At 52.6% G+C, this 15649-nt stretch overlaps 2 protein-coding genes across 5 annotated transcripts; one reads left to right on the top strand and one right to left on the bottom strand.

The window, feature by feature from the left end:
* Window positions 1–2094: 2094 nt before the first annotated feature.
* On the bottom strand, window positions 2095–10586 carry SLX4 (SLX4 structure-specific endonuclease subunit). Its single transcript, XM_077316294.1, has 12 exons — window positions 10136–10586; window positions 9476–9691; window positions 8620–8822; window positions 8138–8454; window positions 6560–6791; window positions 6336–6424; window positions 5869–6015; window positions 5490–5662; window positions 3778–5351; window positions 3456–3558; window positions 2947–3330; window positions 2095–2714 (listed from the first exon to the last, which is right to left on the bottom strand). The coding sequence occupies exons 1-12, from the start codon at window positions 10567–10569 to the stop codon at window positions 2372–2374; spliced, it is 4215 nt and encodes a 1404-aa protein (XP_077172409.1). The 5' UTR covers window positions 10570–10586; the 3' UTR covers window positions 2095–2371.
* A 1755-nt stretch (window positions 10587–12341) lies between these two features.
* LOC143827243 (heat shock protein 75 kDa, mitochondrial-like) lies at window positions 12342–15649 on the top strand. 4 transcript variants are annotated; one of them, XM_077316683.1, is made up of 5 exons: window positions 12342–12629; window positions 13302–13381; window positions 14420–14565; window positions 14716–14788; window positions 15202–15649. In XM_077316683.1, the coding sequence occupies exons 2-5, from the start codon at window positions 13343–13345 to the stop codon at window positions 15301–15303; spliced, it is 360 nt and encodes a 119-aa protein (XP_077172798.1). In that variant the 5' UTR covers window positions 12342–12629; window positions 13302–13342; the 3' UTR covers window positions 15304–15649. The 4 variants fall into 4 exon arrangements, with proteins under 4 accessions (XP_077172798.1, XP_077172794.1, XP_077172795.1 ...); XM_077316679.1 differs by having other exon boundaries at window positions 12343–12629; window positions 13299–13381; XM_077316680.1 differs by having other exon boundaries at window positions 12343–12604; window positions 13299–13381.

The raw sequence follows: 15649 nt of genomic DNA on the forward strand, positions 1-15649 counted from the left end.
TCCAGTAGAGATCCTTAGGCCAAGGGGTTGTGCAGAAGGACCTGGGGTCACCACTGATCAAAAGAATCAGGTAGTAGGTGATGTGAAAAGTCCTTCTGTGCTGGAACACCACTACCAGTCAGAGGAGACGAGACTGTTCTCGGGAGGACCAATGGGCTGGGCTGGAGGAAGGCCACTGTTTTTTATGGTGTTTCTTTTTCAAGCGCTGTTTTTGCTAGGCTTCTGTAGCAGGGAGGCATTGGGCCACAGCATTTAGTGAATTCTTAAGGGGCAAACAAGTTTTTATTGTCCAACTAGTTCCTTGGGATGGCCAGCAACAGGGCATAGAAGTCTCCTGGCTCTGGCATTCCAAGGCTCAGTACTGCTTGCTATTTTGGCTTCCCTTCTGCTTAAGAAGCAACTGGGGGGGGGGGGGGGGTTAGTACTGTCCGGCATTCCCTCTGGTAACCAAAGCTGAGCACAGTATCTCAAATAGGTCTATACACATAGGTCTATATACATGAATTTCTGATCATTTATGACCGACAAATACCACTGGACCTTAATACTGGCCCTTGTTGGACCCTCATTGCTTATTTTCTACCATTGCAAGAACATTTCAATTTATTCTCTCAGCTTACCAGCTGTCTTCCCAATTTTCAATACCTAAAATTGACCCATATGTCACTACTGTGCATCAGAATAATGGTTCTTTATCAAAAGTCTCTTGAAAGTCTATGTAATGTCCCAATATGGTAGACATGGTGCCAGCCAAGAGTTTTTTATAAAGTTGGTAGAAATAGAAGGGCTTTTTACTCAGGGTTTCTGGCTGACCATTGGCTGTTTAGATTTTTAACCTTTTTGGGGGGCAGGAGCTGGATTGCAGCACAAGGATCTTCACAGTGTGACTGAAGGTAAGTTCTGTCCATGCAAGAAAATACTTTGAAACTGAATGATCATTTTTAAAAAGTGTCCTGTTGAAATACTGAAGAAGTGCTGTTACACATGTATATGTATGTATAATTAACCTAATTCCTGACATCAAAACTACAGAGGTTCAGGCACTTTTCAAAGAACTTAAAAGGGCAGAGTTGCCCTCTGCAGAAGTCATGCTGATTCTTCCTCAAGAAGTGACTCATGGAAGTTCATACCCCAACAGACATTTGGTTGGTCTGTAAGGTGCAACCGGGCTTTTGCTCTTTCCTACTGATTCTGCCTCAGCAGGCTTTGTTTCTTTATGTTACTAATAACAGTTTGTCTATATATTTGCCTGGAACTAATTTTCTGCTTTTCCTTGGTGTAATATTTGCAACTTTAGGCTTCTGGTACAGTGGCTCATTGATTATGAGATCACCAATTTCACATTTGATTACCCTAAGGATTCTTAAGTAAATGCCAGGAAGACCTAGATACTCAATTGCTCCTATAGTCCTAGAGCCTTATCATATCACCTGTTTGATTTAGGTCTTCAAACTTACTTCCTGAAAATAGGCTGGATATGTTCCACCCTTCCCAGACTGAACACAAATGCAAATAATCCATTTGGCTTCTCTGTCATCTCCCCCCCCCCCACTTCCCTCAGTAATTCTTCCTAATATAACCACCCAGCTATGTAGTTTGCTGCTTCAGATACCTTGTTTGTCTCCTGCTTTTGGCAACCCCCTCCTCAATTTCTCTGATTCCATTTATCTCATTGGGGTAGATTTGCCACCATCTTAAATGAGTCTTTTTGTCCTTTATGCTTTCCTCAACTTGATTTGTTTACCATGCAAGGCAGACTTTTAGACAGAGTTCTGCCATTTTCTTACCTGGGGAATACATAGGAGTGTGGGTTGAATTTAGGTGATTTTAAATGGCTTCCAAGCATCCTGCAGGGATTTGTGTCTTGATTTTTCCTTCTGGTTTGTTTTGCTTTTGTGTTCCCAGTTAGTGCAACAACATCTACATCTCTGAGCAGCCCTTGAACCCTGCTCAAAAGCAAGCCCAAGATCTCTACCCTGCCCCTCTGGCTGGCTCCGTGAAAAACTGTCCTAGTGCACGACTGTCTATGGTGCCCAGGAGCCTCATTTCTAAAGCAGGACTATTCTGGGCCACATAAAATTCACTGCACGCATATTTACAAAAGAACACTTTCATTATACAAGGAGGCGCATGACAACTCTTTAGCACAGAAACACAACAGATGGCTACCCTAAAGAAAAACCAGGGTGGACAAGATACTCCTCCCCCTGACCTCCAATTCTCCTAGGAGGAGGAACTTTTTCTTCTTAAAGAAAGGCCAAGGGCTCTGCCCTGATACCGGCTGGCCACCCAGCCTCTCCATCCTTGAAAAGAAATACGAAACGGGGACACAGGAAGCAGCAGCCTGCCCAGGACCATCCTGCCCAACCACTCAGTATCTCCTCCTCTTCCCCCCCTCCCGGTGCCTCCTCTGCTTCTGTTTCTCTCTCCGAGCTTCTGCTGTGGTAAAGGTGATACAGTGAGTGTCCAGGAATTCCAGCAGCCTGCCCAGGGCAATCCTGATGCCATTCTGCTTCAGTTCAGACTGCAGTCTAGCAAGCTCAAAGGGCTGGTAAAACAGAATCTGCCGGCAGAGAGCTGGCCTGGAATAGATGTACTTCCGCAATGCCACTAACACTTCTGCGCGGCAGGCTGACCGAAAGGCTGGGGTGTCTTCCTCCTCCTCCTCCTCCTCCTCTTCAGCCAGCAAGCTGGTCTCAAATTCAGTGGAAGAACTGGAAGAGAGGAAGGGAACAGGAAACCCATATCAGAGCCAGACAGAAGAACCTTCAACTAGCCTTAAACTTATGGCTTGCTCTCAAAGGAGAGGCTTCTGCTGACACAAAAGCCAAGACCGTAAGGCCTACCTTTGCTAGTTCAGTTTAAGCAAATGTTTTCTTTTTCCATGAGAGAGCGCCTCTGCTCATCCCCAGGCACGAGAATACCAGCCCCAGTCCAGTTCCTTACCTCCTCAGAAGAAGAGATGTGTCAGTGCCGGACCCTGCGAGTGAGTCCACCTTCTGCGATGCCACGAGACCGTGGGCACCCTCCACTGCTCTCTTCCAACTTCTTGACCCACTTGGTAAACAGTCCTGCTTGGCCATCTGCCCTTGATCACCTGCTCCAGAGGAGCCCCCAAGGCACCCTCCAGCCAGAAGCTGCTGTGGAGGCCCAGGGCAGCCCGTGCAGGCAGCTGTCGGTGGTGGTCTTGGGGCTGCCTGGGTGCCGGAGGACAAGCCTAGCTGTGAGGATGCCGTGACGTCTCTGGGCTCAGATCTCCGGTGAGTGTACTGAAATATCTCTTTCAGTTTCAAGACCATCTGCGGCTTGGGCAGAGTGCGGACCCCAAACCTATGAGAGAGCAGCCAAAGATGGCATTTGCAACACTTCCTGAGTGCCATTCCTTTGGTCTCTCCTACCCCCCCCCCCCCCCCCCCCGTTAAGGAACCAGTTTCTCTCCTGATACGAGGACCAACCTGCTCAATTCTTTCTTCAGCACCGGGGTCTCCATGATAGAGTAAGACGGCATCGGAGTAAGTGGGGTGGTGCAAGGCACTTCCCCCTCACGGCGGACAAGATCTGTTGAAGAAATTGGAAGGATATTTCTTAAGTGCCAGATACTTGGGGAGAACATCAGAGGAAAATAAATGGAGGCATTTGGCTGGGCCAAGATAGGAAATAGGATCCAGCAGCCTCCCACCCCACCCACAATTAAGCAGTGGGTTAGTGACAGAGCTCATATCCAACAGACTGCATGACACACATGAGTGGCAAGGCCAGAGAGGGGCCTGGGCTCACCAGGTGTCTTTGACAGCCTCTGGGCGAGAGGCAAGGTTGCCATCGCATCACTTTGATCCCCCAAATCCAGCCTCTGAGGGTGGCTGCCATCCTCCTCTGTCGGTGTGCCATTTCTCATCAACACGTGACTTGGAGGACTGGCCGGCTGGCAACTGCCGGCCTTAGCAGCCCGCAGCCCCCTAGGACTTGCCACACTGAAAACACAGCCAAGGTCATCCTCAGGAAAGGGCAGCTCTGCCTCCAGCACGGAGCTGCCCCAGGACAGCTGTGCCTCCGCCTCCTCTTCACTGTCATCCAGAATCACCACCACGTCAGCCACAGGCTTCCCATCTCTCGGCAGGCAGGCGGAGGAAGTTGGAGAGTGGTGGCCCAGGGGGGGTGGAGACTGCCTCTTCAGGGACAGGACCACAGCAGACTTCTGAGTGGGATGGCTGCTCTGAGCATCTCCAGGAGCCTGAGCTTCAGGTCCAAAGGCAGAGCGAAGCTTTCCAACCTGTGTGTCATTTGGGTTCAGCGGGAGAGTGATCCTCTCACCACCAGGACGTGCTTGAGCTCCCAGAAGCATTCTGCGCAAAGGTGGCCCCCTGCCCTGGGCACAGGGAATGCCCCCCTCCAGCCCAAGAGAACCATCCTTGGGAAGGAATCCTGGTGCTTCTGTCTGCCACTTCTCTGGGCCCATCTCCAGGGCCACAGGTGAACATGGAGGGACTGGGGCATCTTTGAGATTGTCTGTGACACCGCTGGCAGCTGTTCCTGCAGACGTTGCTCTCTGCTGTGCTCCGAGTTGGCAGGGCTTTCCCCTTGCCTCCTGTGGGGCTGGAGAAAAGAGAGCAAGCGAGAGATCGCTGCCAAAACCTCCTCTCTGCTTGGGAGAGGAAGAAGAGAATCTGTCAGCTAGTTCGCCAAGCAGCACTTGAGAGCCACCGCTAGGAAAGTCCCGTGGAAGCAGCAGTCCTAGGGGAGTGGAAGCCTTCGTGACAACAAGGTCCTCATGAGCTGCATCATTGCTGGGTTCCCTGCCACTGTAGCTCTGGTGAAAAAGCTCCAAAGAGTCCCCCTCCCAAGCCACAGCCGGGAGGCTCTGCTCACCAAGCGACCTCGGAGTCTCAGCCAGCTCCGGCAGTGCCTCCCCATGTCTTCTGCCCACAGCTCCCAGAGGCCTCTGCTCCTCAGAATCTTGCAAGAGCGCAAGAGGAAAAGTGGGGCCCATCTGTTTCCTGGCCTGGCCCTGCCACTGGGATGCGCCCAAGCATTCTTCCCCTCCTGAGGAACCCCCTGGCATGGCCCCAGTCTCAGCCACCACGCTGCTGTGCCTCTCTTCCTCCTTGGCTTTCCGCTGGGTGGCAGCAAACTCATAGATCTCCTCTAACTCCTGCACATCGACCACGTTCTCACTGCCCAGCTCCTCTGGCACCAAGACTTTGTCCTCTTCCTCTTCGCCTACCCATATAGACTTCAAGAGCTCTTCAAACTTCTCCACTCTTTCCTCCTCTTCTTGACCAGAGTCACCAACCGCAGTCTGCCCACTCCAGCTCTGGTTTGTACACAGAGCCACTAGCTCTGCCACCCCAAACCTATAAACAAGACAAACACAAAGAAAGGCCTTCCTTCTCCTCCTCTCCATACCCACCTCCCTTTCTCTGACTACAGCAGCAGGCGAGGGAGCCCATCTGCGAGCCAGAAATGCCCTGAAGGAGCATCAGTGCACAAACCTTATGGCCAGAGCAGCAACATCGGACAGGACACGCGGAGGAATGAAGTGCTCAGCCGTGTAGAGGTAGTTCAAGAACACCCTAGCAGCCTCTCCGGAGACATCACTTAGCAGCACACGACGGGCCTTCACTTCCTCCCCTCTTTCTGCCACCCAGATACCTGTCTGGTCCACCTGGCACCACAAGGGAAGAAGCAGCAGAAACTCACCATGCTGCACTCTCTGCAGCTGCTGAAGCGGGCCAAGAATCTTCTATTTTTTTGTATCATTTCAGGACAGCTGCAGTACTCAAACACACTTTTTTTCTCCGATGGGGGGTGCATATAACGTCCCTAGCACAAGCACACAAAGTCAGGCACCACTCCCACCCTCTGACTTACCACTTCCATTAGCTGTGGGCAGCGAGCATAAAGCACAAACAGGTGAGCATAGAAGAGCTCCCCACTGTCCACCTGGACCTGGACATCACTCAGGTGTGGATTATTCACCATCCCCTTGAAAGCAGAAGCCAGCGAGGCCAGCAGAAACTACAGCCAGGAAGAGACAGAAAATTTCCACAGAAGCACTCTTCTGTTGCCAGAGCAAAACCAGTGGGGGCCCTCAAAGAGCAACATTTTTTGGGTGGCCCACAGCTCACTTCCCCAGGCTTGTGAATAGAAATCACCAGGGTCCAGTTTTCTAGAGGCCCTGTGGCCAGTCAGGTACTCCAAAGTGGCTGGGGAGCTGTTCCCCTTGCAGTTCCAGAATTCTTCCTGATGCATCTTCCTCCACCAGAGAGAGGCTAACTAGTATTGTGTAATACTAGGGCGGAATATAAATAGTAAATAAATAAAGGGTATGCTCTTACGGATGGACTGCAGCTTCCCAGAGGCGGCTTCTTCTCAATTGACTTGTCCAGACTACTCTGCGAGACATCGGCAGGCACCCACTCTTGGCCTCAATAAGGAAAAAAACGGCATTCAGAGAACTGCTGTGACCCTGGCAGCCATCTGCTCGTGCAGGAGGACCATCACCCACCCACTCCCAGGGACCACTCTCCCCATACACCATGCCATGGCAGCCGTTCCTCACCTCGCTCCTCTGCTTGCTGGGCAGCTGGATTCCACTGAGTGAGTGTCAGCCCTTCTCCAGCAAGCTCCATCAGATCATTCAGGGCCCCTTCTTCTTCCTGGCTGCATCCCTCTGTACCCTTCCTGCCCCCCCCAGGACTCTTGCCTGGAAGATCTCTGCCACAGCTTTCTTGGAGAAGCTTCTCCTCAACCTCTGGTATGACCAAGCCCAAAGCTGTGCTCTGCACCAGTGTCTGGAAAAGGGGTACAGGGCATATTAATTAAGTGTACAGGTCGGCATTAACATTGTGGGACAGGAGCCACCAAGAGGCAGTCTGCAGGATTGCCCTCCAAATATTCAGTATTCGTCTCTATGGAGCAGGATGCCAAAAGAGGATTCCTTCCTTCCTTGGAGGAAACAACACCAAAAAGAAATAGAAGTCTGTGACTGCAAAGCCAACCACTGAAGGATCCTGAACCAAAGCAGTGAACAAACAATAAGGGGACAATCCATGGATTCTATAGATAACAACATAAATCTGCCCATGCAAACTGGAATAATCAAGGAGGACACTTTCATTTCATGACTTTTGTCGGACTGGATGGAATGATAATCACTGGACAGTTACTCCACTGGCTGACAAACGGAGAAGCCAAATGCTTGCACAGCAGTCCTGTCTGGAAAATAAAAATACCAGAAACATCAGCTTCTGATTCAGTCAACACTCTACTTTTCAGGGGACAGAAGATGTTTATTTGCCCTTCCAGGACACTGCAAGCATTTGACTTCCTCATTTGTCAGGCAGTGAGATGAACATCCAGGAACAATCTTCTCATCCACCCTGATAAATCATGGAACAAGTCTGAACTTCCTTGCAGATTATTAAGGCCCAAGCATGAAGATACATATTATTTTATTTATTTATTATATTTATATATATTATATATTATATATTGAGTTTTTAAAAATTATTGATGAATTACCCAGTACAGATTTGTTATAAACTGCATGGATTCAGTATTCCATTGTTGTACAAACCCTAGGCATTTATACTGTTATTTTTAAAAACTGCACCCAGTAGTGCAATCGAATATGCTAACTAACAAATGATGCAGTTTATCATATTAAGGCAGTAAAATAAGTCTAGGCTTTGCACATATTTCAGTTCTTGCAAAACTGTCTTGTGTCTTTCCCTCCTATCTTTCTATCTTGGCTCTGTCATGTTAAAGTTACAACCTGTAGCAGGGAGGCAGTGCATGCTGGTGAAAGAGAGTTGCCTGCTAATGCCCCCAAATCCAAACCCAGATATGTTCCCTTTTTTAAAAGACGGGCGGGCGGGGGAGCTGCTCGGTGAAGTCAGAAAGGCTTGTGCCACAGGCCGTACAGAGCCATTGCCAGTGTCAGCAGGCACCACGAGAAAAGTGATGGTCCAGTGCTTGGTACCAGGCAGTTCCACACCTTCAAATATTTAAGCCTCCAAATAAAAGTACACAGGACAAAAAAACAGCAGCATCTTATAGCAGCTGCGACCAATGGAAAGTGCACCTGAGGTGCACTGTGCGGCTGGCCAACCCACACCCCTAGTCTGCAAACACACACCTTATCTGTTTGCCACGGCAAAGCAGGCAGTGGCAAGCCAGCCACACCACCAGGTGCTAGAGCAGACAGTCCTATGAGAGAGCTACGTTCCCACAAAGACGACGCTGTCCCTTTAGACACGGCCAGAGGACAGTTCTCTTTCCCGGACAACTCCGATGCCACGAGTCGGCTGGGGGGCAGAGGGGGGGTGCTGGGGAACTCATCCACTTCAGAGAGCAGCAAGGCCACGCGCTCTGCTGTTTGTCTGCGGGCCTCCTCCGGGTCTTGAAGCAAGAGTGTTGGTGGCGAGTGAGGAGGCTTCACGCGTTTCTTTTTCCCTACACCATCACACGGAGAGAAGATCCTTGTTACATCCTCCAAAGAGCCAGCTCTCCCAGATGAGCAGCTGTGCTCTTCTACAAAATTACACCCAGCTCAGCAGAACAATGCCACCTCCTATTATGCAACCGTTCCCCCTCCCTTTTGGAACCCCACAGACTGACCTCCAAGGTTCTTCCTCCCTGGCTGAGCTTTGTTCTGGTTCCCACTTATCAGCAATCTGGCCTTCGTCTCCTCTTCCTCATGGAGAGACCGTGACATTGCCATGGCAACCAGCAAATCCTCCTCTGCAGCTCCTATTTTGATGCTGGTCTTTTGCTTCTTTGCTGACTGTTCCATGCAAGAGGAGACTTTTCGCTTCAGTCCACTGAGCATAAGAGGAAAAGCCAAGTCAACGGCAACCAGGGCTGCAAAAGAAGCAACTGCCCTGAAATCTCCTAGTTAGACAAGGCATGGAGGATTGACTGTGCGCTGAAAGACAGGAGAAAGGTGCTTACAAACCAGTCCTGTTTATAAAGCCAATCTCTATTTTGACCTTTTAAGTGCAGCAACCTGGCAGGGCTCTTCAAGATCCTGAGCTGTCTTTTTCCCTGAGAAAGGGTGGCCACTCCATCTATCCCCCTCCCCCAGGTGCAATTCAACTATCTCTAAAGACCCTCCTCTGGCAGGATTGTTTACTGCTGTCCTGGGGAAAGGCTCATATTCTTACTACAGCCAAGAAGTTGCTGTGACTTCGCTTTGCTTGCTCTGTTTCCTCACCACCAGAAGACTGACTTATCTCCCCACCCTCTATAACAACCCTGCTTTATTTTGTACTATTGGTTGCGGAAACAATGGCTCTGAATCCCAATTAGATTTCACCCGCTGCCCAACAAGCTTTACCGTACAGAAAATGCCAACCTCCAGGCAAGTACATAGTCATTTTCTCCACCCTAAACAGAGGCCAAAGGACAAACAGGAGCCCAGCCCCAACCATACCCTTATTATCACCTGGCTGCAAGGAACCTCCATGCTGCTCACCTGAGGGGTGTGGGCAGGAGGGCACTCCTCCCAGGGGTGGAGCTCTGCTGTCGCACTACCTGAAGCATCAGAGTGGGAGGAATGGCCAAACTAGCGGCACAACGCTTCAGGTGGCTGCTTCGGCTCTCGAGGGTGCTGAAGGCCTTCCTGCAGAGAGGGCACTCGGAAATGCTGCTTGTGGAGGACGCCCGAAGCCTCTCCATGTCATCCAAGCATCTGGAGATGAAAAACAGGTGTTTCCACACCAACTGAGGCCACTAGCGCAGCTCCTGTCCTGTAACCAGGTCCGAAATCCAGACTGAAAGAGCACCAGGACAGATGAGGGACCCAGAGAGTCCTTGGGCAGTTCTGTTCCTTGCTTCCCTCTTCCTCGGGAGGAGCGAGCAAACAAAAGGCCACCTGCGTCAGGGATCCCTGTCCTCCGGGCAAGCTCTCCAGCGCCAGCACAGACGAGGCTCCAGAGAGCTGGGGGTGGGCAGAGGGGGCCCCCTCCCTCCCTCCCTCCACGCCCCGAGCCTCCGGTGCCAAGCCCCAGGGGGGCGGCGGGCAGGAGGCAGCCAGCCAGACAACCCGCAGGGCCTCCTCCTCCTCCTCCTGCTGCTGCTGTCTCGAGGGAGCTGCCCGGGGAGAGGAGGAGGAGGAGGAGGAGGGGGGGCTCACCGGTTGGCGTGGCGCTGCTGGCGGGCGGCCCCCTGGCCGGAGGGCTCCCGGCCGCACAGCTGGACCCTAACGCCGCCGCCCCCCGTCGGCTCCTCGTCCTCCTCGGCCCCGCTAAGCGTTCCCGCCGCAGGAGTCGGCTGCCCCAGAGCCCAGCCGGACGAGGCAGAGGGGGGAGGCGGGTCTCCCTTCCCGGGGCCCTCCGCCTCCTGCGCCTGCCTCCGCCGGCCCCGCCTCCTCCGCAGCCGCCCGCGCAGCTCCTTGAAGTCGTCCTCGTCCATCCCGACCCGGCCGGTCCCCGCGGCACAAGCGCCGCAGCCAGCACGCCTCGGCGGAAGTCCGGAGCATAGAGACGGGGGGAAGAAGGGCGGAAGGCTGGCTGGCCGCCCGCGGGGGCGGATCAGGCAAGCCACGCCCACGAGAGGCTCAGGGCGCATGCGTGATAAGCCCTTTCTCGTCGTCTCTAGCAAGGAAGAGCGCATGCGCGACTGGTGCAGAGACACCCTCGCTCGCACAAGGGCCCGAAGAGGCAAGAGTGCCGCCCCCCCACCCGCCGCTTTAGCCTATGGAGAGCGCGGGCGGCGCCGTTGTAGAGACACGCTGTGGCCAGCAGAGGGGGCGCCACCCTCGCTCCATGGAAAACGCTCAGAGCGCATGCGCGGCAGCTGCACAGCCACCCTCGCTCGCACAAGGGCCCGAAGAGGCACCAGCGCCGCCCCCCCCACCCGCCGCTTTAGCCTATGGAGAGCGCGGGCGGCGCCGTTGTAGAGACACGCTGTGGCCAGCAGAGGGGGCGCCACCCGCGCTCCATGGAAAACGCTCAGAGCGCATGCGCGGCAGCTGCACAGCCACCCTCGCTCGTACAAGGGCCCGAAGAGGCACCAGCGCCGCCCCCCCCCACCCGCCGCTTTAGCCTATGGAGAGCGCGGGCGGCGCCGTTGTAGAGACACGCTGTGGCCAGCAGAGGGGGCGCCACCCTCGCTCCATGGAAAACGCTCAGAGCGCATGCGCGACAGCTGCACAGCCACCCTCGCTCGCACAAGGGCCCGAAGAGGCACCAGTGCCGCCCCCCCACCCGCCGCTTTAGCCTATGGAGAGCGCGGGCGGCGCCATTGTAGAGACACGCTGTGGCCAGCAGAGGGGGCGCCACCCTCGCTCCATGGAAAACGCTCAGAGCGCATGCGCGGCAGCTGCACAGCCACCCTCGCTCGCACAAGGGCCCGAAGAGGCACCAGTGCCGCCCCCCCCACCCGCCGCTTTAGCCTATGGAGAGCGCGGGCGGCGCCGTTGTAGAGACACGCTGTGGCCAGCAGAGGGGGCGCCACCCTCGCTCCATGGAAAATGTTTGGGGTTTTTCACGCATGCGCTTTAAGACCCTTTCAAAGAGCTGGGGCAGGGGGTTGTCAGGCGTGCGCTTGGTCCCTTTCAAGGGGCGGGGGGGGGGGTTTGGCAACAGTGTCCCTCTGCCAAAGCAGGCTTTACTGATGGGAGGGGTGGCTACACAGTGGTTCTCCAGGCCTCCGAGGGCTGCCATGCCAGCATGGCCTTATGTGAACCGTAGTCCGTGGACCTTTGAGACACCTGCGGCCTTCTTATAAGCCCCCCCCCGTCAAGAGCGAGCTCTCTCCCGCTCGGCGGTCAGGGGCCCAGAGAACATCGAACTCTACGAATGAAGACCACCTTTGTAGGACAGAACAGGAGCGAACTCTATTGATGAAGAGCGCAGGCGAATTGCATTAGCTCAGCGCGGCTGCGTGTCGCGTTGTGAAAGAGCGCAAGCGCGAACTGCATTAATGAAGAGCGCAGGCGCGAAATCTATTAGTGAAGAGCGCTTGCGCGAGTCTTTTATAAATATGCGCATGCGCGAACTCTATTACTGAAATGCGCATGTGCGGCCCCGTTGTAGAAGCGCGCAAGCGCAACTTGCATTAATAAAGAGCGCAGGCGTCAACACTATTAACGGAGAACGCAGGCGCGAACTCTATAATTGAAGAGCGCAGGCGCTATCACCACTTACGGAATACGCAGGCGCGAATCGTATTAGCGAAGAGCGCATGAGTGGCGCCGTTGTGAAAGAGCGCAGGCGCGAACTATATCCGTGAAGAGCGCCTGCGCGGGGACGTTGAAGCCCGTAAGAGCGCATGCGCTAAGCCTTTGTAGTAGAGTGCACGCGCGAACGCCATTAACGAAGAGCGCAAGCGCGGCGGCGTTGTAAAAGAGCGCATGCGCGGCGCCTTATTAAACGATCATAGGCGCAAAAAGATGATGGACCTCTTTTGTTGAACAACGCCTGCTCATCAACTTTGAAGAAGAGCGGAAGCGCGAACTCATTAACGAAGAGCGCATGCGCGGGGTTTTTTATAAGAGCGCAGGCGTGAACTCTATTTCTGAAGCGCGCTTACACGAAGCATTTCTACGTCAGTTCACGGCAGCTCTACTTTCTTAGAGGAAACCGTCCCAGTCCCGAGAGCAGTTAAGTGCAAAAAAAACAAAGAAGGTAGACTTCCTTCTAGCCCATCTTGCACAAAGTGTCCTGAACCCTTCTGTTTGACCTCCAAAAATAGAGTCTTCCTGACACTGGGCTATGCAGTCTCTGAAAACAGGGGAGAGGCAACCAACACCAGACGGGTGATGTGGCTGGAAATATTGAAGGTGTTAAGAAAACTCGGTTTTCCATGTCACGTACTGTCCTGTCAAACTTAAGCTAGTGTACTGCTTTGACAGCATGAAGTGCATCATTTTGAACTTAAGATTTGACATATTCGTGAAAGTTTAGTTATAATTTTCCAAATGCAGATCTACAAGCTGGTGCATCCTATGCTAATGGTTTTAGTGAGGTCTGTTCTCTGTTAACTGTTCAGAGGTTTCCTCTGAGTTTAAGTTTTGTTCATGTTTTCCATATGCCCAGTTTGTCTTTAAAAACATTTCACTCATTCTAAAAGATACAAGATCTCATAGGAAGTCCCCTCCTACAGTATTCCCTAAATTTCTCCGAAAGGTTGCCTTGAGGAGACACTGGTTTCCCACAGTTATTTCTCCCCCCCCCCCACAACTCCTCCAGGGCCTTCACATTTCTGAAAAAACCTAAGTAAAGGATTTTGTAGCTTAAGTTCCCTTCCTTTTGAGACAATCATGCTGTTTCCGTGTTTCCCTCCTTCACTTGCAGCAGAACACCTGAGTTCACAGGACGTGGAGGGTCTCCTGGCCTGGATGAGGAATGCTCTGGGGTCACGGGTGACTGCTATCAAGGCAAGAGGAAGTGTGCTGGGGAGAGTGGAAGTTGGGCATTATGAGCAATGGATAATGGCAGGATGTTTGCTGACAATGGGGAGGGGGGAGGTCTGCTCACATCAACCCCCCCAAGTGTTTATTACCATGTATAATTGAAATGTCTATGTGAATTTAAGATGGAAGAGGCCATCCAGGCCATTTAGTCCAGCCCTCTGCTCAATGCAGTGCCATCTTGCTTTGACACCTTCAGGCTCCTGTTGCAGAGAGCCAGTTTGGTGTAGTGGTTAGGAGTGCGGACTTCTAATCTGGCATGCCGGGTTCGATTCTGCGCTCCCCCACATGCAACCAGCTGGGTGACCTTGGCCTTGCCATGGCACTGATAAAATTGTTCTGACCGGGCAGTGATATCAGGGCTCTTTCAGCCCCACACGGTGTCTGTTGTGGGGAGAGGAATGGGAAGGCGACTGCACGCCGCTTTGAGCCTCCTTCAGGTAGGGAAAAGTGGCATATAAGAACCAACTCTTCTTCTTCTTCTTCAGCTGTGAAGGGAGGCTCCATAAGAGTCAATCCCCCCTCCTTCTCCTTTGGACTGCCCTCTTTATTCCTATGCAAGTTTGCCCAGCTCCTGTCAATAAAATCCTCCGTGATTTCATGAAGGGTTTTAATCCTCTCCACCAAGCTCCTAAACTTCTCCTCTAAAAGCTTTATCAGTTTACATTAACAACAAATGTAGTCCTTCTTGTCTTAATGGAGAAAAACCAAACATGGCACACTGCTTGCAGGTGACTGGATATGGGCCTGGAGTATACATTGTTGTATTCCAAATAATTCCTTCACTCTAGAATCTTTATCTCTAAGGTCAAGTTGTAGGGTGATCTCCAGGCAAAGAGCCATGGGGCAAGCCCTGCGGACACGGTGAGGAAGCGGAGAGCATGGTGTTGAACAGGACTCTCCCCTAGCTTCAGAGCAGAGGCAGCCTTTGCAAAGTAGTGCAGTTGGTTAAAGAGGTTACTTGAAAAGGAAATGGCATCATCTTTCCATGTGGCTTTTCTTCAGGTGACACCACGGCTGGACACGCACCCAGCCATGATCACTGTGCTGGAGATGGGTGCTGCCCGCCACTTCCTGCGCATGCAACAGTTGGCAAAGACCAGCGAAGAGCGTGCCCAGATCCTGCAGCCAACACTGGAGATAAATACGGGGTAAAAATGGCAGAGGAGCTAAGCCTTCGCGGCTGGGAACCCAACCTCATCCACCCCGTCTTCCATCTGTCGGAACAAGACTTGCAAGTGACCAGGCTTGCAGGAGGGAGGAGAAGACTAAGCAGTTCCTTCTCACCCTATCTCTTCCAGGCACCCTCTGATCAAGAAACTCAGCCAGCTACGGACCACCTACCCGGATCTGGCCCAGATGCTGCTTGACCAGGTGAGGTGCAGCAGAGCAAGCTAAGGTCTGAACAGTCCACTTGGCAGAGTTGAGTGGTTGTGTCACGGTGCTTTCAGGTGCACAGAAGATGGTGCCTACATAGGTTGGGGGGGCAGCCCTGTGGCACATTAAGCTGAGGGTCTGCAGCTGCTGCTCAGGGCTCAGTGGTTGTTCATCCTCATGTGCCATGGTCCCAGCCAGGTACACAGTCCTCCCTCCCTAAGAGAAAGAATCTTCCAGTGACTTTCTGTAGGTGTGGCCAGAAGAGGGTAGGGGCTACCATAGAGAGCACTAGTTGGTCCCTTTGAGATGGCTTCCCTAATGGCTCCCGCCACCTAGTCTCCTTACAGATGCCACTCAGAGCAGCCCTTAGCCTGACCATGCATTGAACCCTTTCTCTCCCTTGGCTGCAGATCTATGACAATGCAATGATAGCTGCGGGATTGAATGATGATCCCAGGCCCATTGTGAATCGACTGAACACCCTCCTCACTAAAGCCCTGGAGAAGTTCTGAGTGACCATGGGAGAAGCAGCACTGTCTGAGGACATACCTGCATCTTCATGTGATACTGGGAAATCCAACTTATACTCAGGAAATGGGGAGCTGACTGCTGGTATCCTGTTTCTGGTGCTCCCATCATTCCCCCTGTGCTGAAAATGGGGACTTCCTTACAAGCAAGCAACCAACCAGCTGGAGAGAAGCGGGCTTGGCCCCTAACAGTTGCTGAGTTAGGGTCTCTGAGGGAGGGAGGGCTTGTTTGGGGTGCGTGTTTCTTTCTTTGGGGTTCCGTGCATGAGCACCAGCCCTCCAGCACTCATTGTTATTATTATTATTATATTTAATAAAGTCCTTAATTTCA

The sequence above is a fragment of the Paroedura picta genome, chromosome 17 (genome assembly GCF_049243985.1).
Source record: "Paroedura picta isolate Pp20150507F chromosome 17, Ppicta_v3.0, whole genome shotgun sequence".
NCBI classification, from domain to species: domain Eukaryota; kingdom Metazoa; phylum Chordata; class Lepidosauria; order Squamata; family Gekkonidae; genus Paroedura; species Paroedura picta.